Raw genomic sequence first — 8,774 nt, 5'->3', positions numbered from 1 at the left:
AAAGCTGTTCATTTTCTTTCCTCATTGTTCTTCCAGTTTGAGAAATCCCTTTGTAAATTTGCCAGGGAAACCTAAGAGAGCTTCCAGCTTCCTTCCAAGAGTGGCTTCTCATTTTGGCTTTGAGAAGACACAGAGGACCCCCTGGCACTAGCTCCTGAACAGTAATCATGGAGAAAGAATTTTGAAAAGTATGTGGAACTTTCCAAAAAAGTAAGTCTCCCCCTTTTTCCAGCCCTCCCTCCCTCTCTGCCTCCACCTCCCCCCCATACAGAAGCATTGCATCTATCACCCGGTGGCAGTGGTCCACCTTCCCCTGCTGTTTCGTAAGAGTTTGAGAGGAGTTTTGGGAACAGCCCTCTCATAAGGAGCAGATTGGGGAGAGGCGCTTCCCATTTGAAGGAAGACAGTCCTTAAGAAAGGAGCATCTTTGTGAGCCACCAGGAGGAGATCCTGTGCATCACATCCACTGCTGGACCGCAGGAGACCGGGAGATCTGAGTCCTCAGAGCCTCATACAGAGCAGGTTGGATCCCTGACAGCAGAGTGCTGTGATATGCTGGCAGCAATTCTCACTAGATCTCTGCTGCTATTTGCTCCTATTAGCCTTTGTTTAAAGCAAGCATGTACAATTGCTATCCCTGACTACCCTACTCTGTAGCATCATGTTATATAGCTGCCATTTACTGACTGTCCTCTGATTATGTCTGTCTAGCCTTTCCAGCAATTACGTTCTGCAAGCTTTCTGCACGATTAACACTTGCACTGCTAAGCAGATTTGGGGATTTGCTTTTATTAGTTGCCGGTTAAATATTTTCCATATGCCTGCAGAACAGTTTTGGTTTGGTTCTAGTGTAAAATGATACAGTATCTGTTCTAAAAGTCAGCACACAGTGAAAAGTTACAATGTATCATAATAAAGAGTAATACTAATAATATTGAAGACGTGATTGGTGACACGGGAAGCAGGGAAACTGTGAGGGCTAGGAAGGAGTTCATGTAAGTTGCCTCCAGGCGCCCATGGCAACAGAGGTGTTAAAGTGCAGGGATCATATGGAAGATAACTTTGGAAAGTTCACTTGATTTATTGTCGGATCTGCATGAGTGTAATAAAGAGCTGCCCGACTGGAATTCCTAATGTATAGCCTCATAGACAGGAGTAATTGGAAATGAATGTATACTTTAGCTTGTGTTTTATCCCTTTTTTCTCACTTTATAGCAGTTTTTTTTTTCTTACTCTTAATGCTTTTTGCATTGTTAGTTATAACTACATGCTGAGACTTGTAGTACTTTTGAGAAAGCATAGGTGGTCGGTCTATGGGGGAAAGAAATGGGTATTGTAGTACAATATGCACAGATGATTGAGTGAAAGAATGACTACAATAATGGGGATGTCTGTTCACTTTATTCACAAACTTTTCATATTGTTAGAAGGTTTTCTGGAGCCAGCCAGAAGCAGATTGTGAATGAATGTGTCTCAGGATAGACTTCCTTCTATAAAAAAGTGTTAAAACAGGTATAAACCTAAAGGAAAGTGTTAGGCAGAAGGCAAACTCATCAGGAGGACGTTTTTATTTGTTCTAATACTGCTGTAATAGTTTTTCCAACCACTAGGTGATGCAGTGGGTAGGAGAGAAAAGTCCTGTGATACATGATACCTGTTCCAGTTCACTTCCAAGCTTTAGAAAAGAACATTAACAGTTGAACCTAAAGCAGAAAATATGGATGTGCCATTGATGCCAGTACTCAGGAAATATGATTTGCTTAGTCCTTGCTGGAAATGTACAATTTTGTGACTCAATAGCTTTAGGAATACTAAGCTGTATTTTACCCATTGGGCTTATGCTGACTGTTTCCTTGGTGCTCTTGTTTTGACTATGTTTGACTTCTGCTATTTCAATTACTCTATTAACTGATATGTATAGTTATGTTTTATTAGGCTAGATCCATTGATTTCCAGTTATTTTTGAATGTGTTTCTTATTTTCCTAGATTGAAAGTACATAGGAATTTATATGAAGAAAGTAGAATGTGTGCTTTGCTCTGATTCCTGGAAACACTGGCAGAGCTTTTTGAATGGTCAGCACAGGATAAAGTATCTGCAGCTCACCTGTTTCATGTGCCAAATAGTGTAAATGTAGTGTAAAGGAACTTTTGGGACGCATGTCAACACTATCCTGTTAATGGGTTTTGCACTCACTACTGAACATAGCCTTATTGTGTCTGCCTAAATGATTAGAAAAGGAAACCTAAACTGTGACCCTTAATCCTGCTAGTTCTGCTTTTGTGCTGCTCCTGAGGCAACATCTGTGGCAGCAATCATGATGTTTTACAATCCTTGGATGACTCCCTTGTGGGCATTACATCATGGTTGCACTTTTCTTAGGGTCCAAAGGGTCCTTAACCACATCACTGGTAATGGGCTCATATTTCCAAGCCATACTCAGCTAGCTAGTAGTAGAATGGAATTCATCAGCACCACTGGCAGACTTTCCACTGTCTAAGCTGGTCTATCTTGAGTCCAGTGAGTGTTTTGTAACTGTTTCACAAATGTTACTTTTTTAGAAGTTGCTATCTACATTTCTCATGTTGAACTGTTGAGTTCATTGTTTGAGCACATCCATCATCTCATGTTTTAATGCAGCTCGGTCCAAGTATTTTCTCCTTTTGAGAAACTTTCATATGTATTATAAACACATTGTAGATTGTTACTTTCCATACAAAACGTAATAAAATATAATTAAACACAGGAAACATAAATATGTTTTCTTCCAGGTCCAACTGGATTGGCTCCTAAGATATATCACTCTTTCTATGAATATTTATGCATTCCTTATTGGTTATTTATATAGCAGTAAGACTCTGTTCACAATTGTGTCGAAGGCTCTATTTGGAGTCTCTGGCGTAAAGATCCAGCACAATTGGAAAATGGTAGATAGCATGAGTGACCCCATTATAGTCAGTGGGATTCGTTGAGTACCTTCTGTGTCCATGAAGTGCCAGATAAAGCATTCGGTCATTATTCAGCTACTATGATGGAACTGACCAATGGAAAAAAGTACATGTATGAACAGAGTCATAATTCTACTTTGCCATATAAAGAATGTATACTCCTCAGAAGTGTAGCCGAGGGGTCCTACAGCAAAAACTATACCTTCTGGCGCTGGGTAACATTATGACCCCCAAACCAAGCATATGGGACAGAACTTGTTTTTTTTTTGCCACTATGTATTTACTAGGATTCTCTGGTTAATTCTCCACACTTTATTTGACCAGTGTAAGTGCTCTGTCACACAGGCGGAATTATTCGGTCAGGATGCACCTCAACACACAGCTTAAGCTGCCATTGCAGAATTGCACACCAAAATCTGCAGGGCTAACTGTAATATTAATAATAGCAATGTAGATCAGACCCAATCATTGAGAAAAAGGAGACCCTTGGAGTGAAGAACACCTCAGTTAATGGCTTCTTGCAATCACACCCATTTGAAGGGCTGGAAGGCATAGAAATGTAATGTGCTTAGTCACCAAGATTAAAGTGTTTAGAAACTCTCTGCTACTGAATAACTGCACTCCATTTCCCTCCTGCAGATAATCACCTGGGGATGATTAGCTAGACAACATACTCAGGGGTTGCAATGCGGCTCTTGTATCATTCAGTGCAAAAAAAATGCTATAACATCTGAAATTATCACACTTAGTCATGTAAAATACTTATTAATTACTTGAGCAGTTTTTACCAACAGTTTTTTCCCACTTTTATTTAAAGAAATTGGCTTGACTATCCTGTCACACTTTGGAGCTATGCCATTACCATTAAAATGTGCAACTTATATAAAACAAAAAGACCCATCTAAAACAGCCCAAGGCGTCATGCACATGGCAGAGAATAGATTTTTGACACCTTCATAATACAGAGACATAGACAGTCTATGTGCCGTCATATGGTGCCTTCATATCTGCACCATGATCCAGTGCTGTTACATCTGTCATATGGCAGCCAATGAAACATGCATTAAAACCCCATATGCTTGTCTGGTTGTCATAGTGCACCTTTATACAACTCGGAGTTTGCACAGAACTGTAATATGGTTGTGTGCAGAAGCCTCATGGATTGATATGGAATCTGAGAGAAAGAAATCATGCCATGCTCCATCGTAATGCTATACTAGATTTTCTTCACACATGGTCTTTTTTCTGGTGTATATTCTAGCTTGTAAAAAATGGCATGAAATATGTGCGGTTTTCTGCAAAGTCTTGTTTTGTGTCGTTTTTTTTTTTTTGGTCATACATACATTTGTGGGTATTTTTTTCCTATAGAGAAACCATTGGGGAAATGCCAGGAAAAACACGATACCCATCCCAGAGCATGTGTATGATTTTGAAAAAATCTCATAAACCCCAAAAATGCACCAAAAATGAGAAAAAACTGCAACAAAACACATACTTTTTGTAGTGTATTTCAGAATTCCCTATTGACTTACAACTAATATATCTAGAGTTTTTTTGCATCAATTACAAGAAAAAGGATGCGTTTTTGCAAAAACAAAAAACGGTGTGACATCAATCCTATGGAGATATTCTCTTCTGGAGGCATTGCTTTGATGGGAGATTATAATGTCTCACACAGACATTATGTGGTGGCACATGGGACGCCCATGGGTCCATAATACAGAGCCCTAGAGGCTCTGTATGGTAATGTACAGAATCCATGCCCACTACTATATCATGTGCTTGAGCCCTGACAATGCTCTACTCACTCACCTCAAAAAGACATCTTTTGGAGCTAATATACAAATACAAAGTGTTATGTGATATTGTCCTAAAGATGTTGCAGATGCTGAAAATGTCACTAAGATCAGAACAACTGCATGATATGTGCAAATAATATCAGTTCTATCCTGTGTAATTTACTACAAGCTACACGGTAATGTTAAAAAGGCACACTTGTATTTGGTTCAATCTGTTACCCTGCAGCGTTGATCCAGAAAAAGGCAGCGATAATTGCTAACTGTTCTAATGTAAGGGGAAAACATTTCTTCCAACTCCAAATATAGTCATCAGATTAAATCCTGGGATCGATTACCATACTTGTTACGGATTCAGACAATTTTGTAGGAATTTGCTGACAACCTTGCAGACAACAGATTATCTGATGGGCTTTCACAGAAGTGGAAATATTCCGCAAGGCAGAGTGAAAGATCTAGCTTAATCTACAACTTTGGAATTCCACTCCAATACCCAATGTCTACATGCGGATTTTGGTGAGGAATTTTCTGCATCTTTCAGTGCGTCTTGCGGTATAATTCTGCTGGTGTGAAAGCACTCCAACACATCCTACCACAATTGGCCAGATCTGTCTGCAAATATCTAAATTCACTATCCACCTGTAGTGTTATTACATATTCTCATAGATATGTTGCAATACTGAAAACTTTGCCAAGAGCCAAAGTGGCATCTAAGAAGATCGTTTGATATCTGAGCCTCCATGTTATTTCGCTTTGATGGCTACTTTAGTTTTAACTAATTTCTGGCTGCTTTATGACATTTTCATACATATGTTGCATACACTAGAATGCTGTTTAAATAACAGAAGCGATACATGGACTCCAATATTAATATTGTTAACCCTTTCCAATCCACTGTCTGACCTCTGAAGACATTATGATTTAAGGCTATACAGCTAAGATGTGGAAGACATCAGTTAGGGTTCTCTTACTGTATATTACGAGCCTCTCTGCTGTCGGAGCCTATCCAACCTGTACCTTCATGCAGTACTGGCTGTTGTATAACGGCAGAAAAAGAGTAAGCCCCCTAGGAAAACCAGGATACAAATTAGATTGGAAAGGGTTAATATATCTATTTCATCTATTTATCTATCTGCCTGTATATGTGTATATATATATATATATATATATATATATATATATATATATATATATATATATATATATATATAAACAACAGATTACTTGAATGCATTTCCAAAAACCATAGTAATGCCTTAGTCAAAAATTGACTAGTAATGCAAATAAAAAGCCAAGTTTTCCGACTTGCTGCTATAAATGTTATTTCTTTTATTATTTCAGATCCATTCATGTTGGTGTGAACCAGAAAATTCAAAAGAATGAAAATTCGGCTTCCCTTATCAGTGACGGCACTATGTGCTGTCCTGCTTTTATCTTCTATAGAGGCAGAAGGTAATATATTGATTTCTCTTCTGATTATATAGTCAGTAAGGTAATAGGGCTGTCAATTTTTCTCTACTTCTTTCCCTCTACTGATTCTTTATTCTTCTGTTTGTCTTTTCTCATTGTCCTGTTTTGTGACATGCAAATAACACATTTTTCCCCCCAAAACCGAAGTCTAGGTTGTATTCATTGTAGATCAATAGAAGGGGACTTGGCAACTGCCATCCCAACTCTTCAAGACATACAGATTTAGAAGAAGGTGCTTGTATAAGCATGAAGTTACTATATTACAAACCCTCCGGCACTGGCACATTCCTCCTGCTTGGCACTTGTGCAGTGTGAAACTTCTACATATAATAAAAGTTTTATACAATGTTTGTACATGTTGTAAATAATTATTATTTCTTTATTTATATTTATTTTTCAAATGTTGATGAAGCCATGCTAATCTCTGTCTACATCGGGCTACCTACAGGCTAAGGCACAGCACCTTTGGCCATGGTTTAGACCAGTAGTTATACTGAGACTTGCTTAGCCGTCAGCTATTCAAAAAGTTCTATGAAAGATTCAGAAATCAACATGGTAACATAAACATACTAAAAGTGAAGAATAATAATTGTATGAACTATGATTATGGCATATAATTGGGCTGTATGCTGTCTATGCCCGTGGTGAACCTATGACATTTTGCGACAAATAAGTGGGTATTGGGTTGCAGTTTGGGCACTCGGTCTCTAAAAGGTTCACCATCACTGCTCTATGCAGATCACATGGCACATGGACAAGTGTTTATGTGCTTCCGATGCTTGTTGCACTCGAGTTTATCGAGTGCAACACATATATGTATGCCATATACATAAGCCTTTATAATCTTTTAAGTGGTTTAAATTGGGAGCTTCACTATGACAATAAAGGGGTGGTCAGACGAGTGTATATCAAAATACGCTTGTTCCTGTGCCACTTTTTTGCTCAGTGAATGAGTGATTTGGCACGTGTCCCTGTGTGTATTTGCATAAGTACTGCTCGTGCACACGCCTTGCTTATCCCTTTTGCTTTGCAGTGTGTGGTTTATATGATTTTTGGTATTTTTTACTCTCTCTGACATTATATGCACACCAATGCAGCACACTCTCTACATATACACACACACAGCTCTGCTGCATATATAGTACATATTCACGCACAGTTCTGTACAGTTAACATACACAAACAGCTCTGCTGTGAATGATTTACATGCAAACAGTTTGCATACACACACAGCTCTGCTGTACAGTTCACATACACACTCAGCTCTACTGTACAGTTCACATGCACACTCAACTCTACTGTACAGTTCACATACACACTCAGCTCTAATATACATAGTTCACATACACACTCAGCTCTGCTGTACAGTTCACATGCACACTGAGCTCTACTGTAGAGTTCACATACACACTCAGCTCTACTGTACAGTTCACATACACACTCAGCTCTAATGTACACAGTTTACACACACACTCAGCTCTGCTGTACAGTTCACATACACAGCTCTAGACCAGGGTCACATGGGTCATATTCTTGGCGGAAATCTCGTGGTATTGCCGCAGCGAAAAAACGTGAGATTTCCGCCAGGAAAGCGCAGCTTCAAAACCCGCAGCACTTAGCCGCGGGTTTTGGAACGGCTTCACCACATGCTTTTCTGTTGCGGCCGGCTCTCCCATAGAGGAGAGCATGGCCGCAGCAGAAAAGAAAACAATGGACGTGCTGCGTCCCAGGAATCAGCGCCGCAGCGGCGGCTTCTGCCGGCCTTGCTGCGACAGACTTGCCACCCCGTGTGGACGAGATTGATGGCTGGCTAATCCTGGGATTAGTGGCTGCAGGTGAATTTTCCGCAGCGAATTTCCGCACAGGAATTCTACGACAAATCCACCCCGTGTGAACCCATGTACACAGTTCACATACACACACTGTTTATATTTACACTGCTGTAGGGATTTCATGCCTTTTAATACCTGTACTAGTGGCAACTAAATTCTTCTTACTCCTGCTCAAATCAGACTTCACCCGCTGGTCACATGATATCCGAAAGGCCCTTCTGTCTGTGACTTTCTATAGAATCACTGCTTGCTGATGCCTATGCTCTGTGATTGCTGTGCTGAAAATGAGAGATCTTGAAGCTGAATGTGAACTTCACTTTTTCTATCGGAAGATTGCACACATTTTGTTTCTTGCTAAAAAGTGTGTCTTATCATTTTAAAAATACAGTATTAAAAAAAAAAAGACAACAGGACTCAGAGATACTGCAATCATAAAACGATTATTCTTCACATTTTATATGTTATGTTATTATGTTGAATTCCTAATCTTTCATGGAAATATTCTAGGAGCCGACAAGCACGTTTCAGTATATCTACGTATACGCCTGTGAAGATAAACTCTAAGAGTGAGTTGCACAAGGTGTCGGGGATGTCTTTCGTCTTATGTCAACCTGTATTTTTGGACTGTAGAGCTGACAAACAATAAGATGCTGCGATGTATAACAATGCCATGGGTGGACATGGACACTAGGAGGTTCCTGTGTCCCTTTCTGCCAAAACCTGCCCCGT

General features: G+C 39.5%; 1 protein-coding gene across 3 annotated transcripts in view; it reads left to right on the top strand.

The window, feature by feature from the left end:
- Window positions 1-370: 370 nt before the first annotated feature.
- COL12A1 (collagen type XII alpha 1 chain) overlaps window positions 371-8,774 on the top strand; it is a 159,935-nt gene continuing 151,531 nt past the window's right edge. For 2 of the 3 annotated variants that reach the window (XM_066604593.1, XM_066604602.1), the window contains exons 1-2: window positions 371-522; window positions 6,085-6,195. In XM_066604593.1, coding sequence (XP_066460690.1) covers window positions 6,123-6,195 — 73 coding nt within the window. In that variant the 5' untranslated portion in view covers window positions 371-522; window positions 6,085-6,122. The remainder of the gene's footprint in view (window positions 523-6,084; window positions 6,196-8,774) is intronic. The other variant, XM_066604611.1, reaches the window with a different exon arrangement.

The sequence above is a fragment of the Eleutherodactylus coqui genome, chromosome 1 (genome assembly GCF_035609145.1).
Source record: "Eleutherodactylus coqui strain aEleCoq1 chromosome 1, aEleCoq1.hap1, whole genome shotgun sequence".
NCBI lineage: Eukaryota > Metazoa > Chordata > Amphibia > Anura > Eleutherodactylidae > Eleutherodactylus > Eleutherodactylus coqui.
Note: the sequence above shows the minus strand (reverse complement) of the source record. Positions and strands in the feature narration are given on the sequence as shown.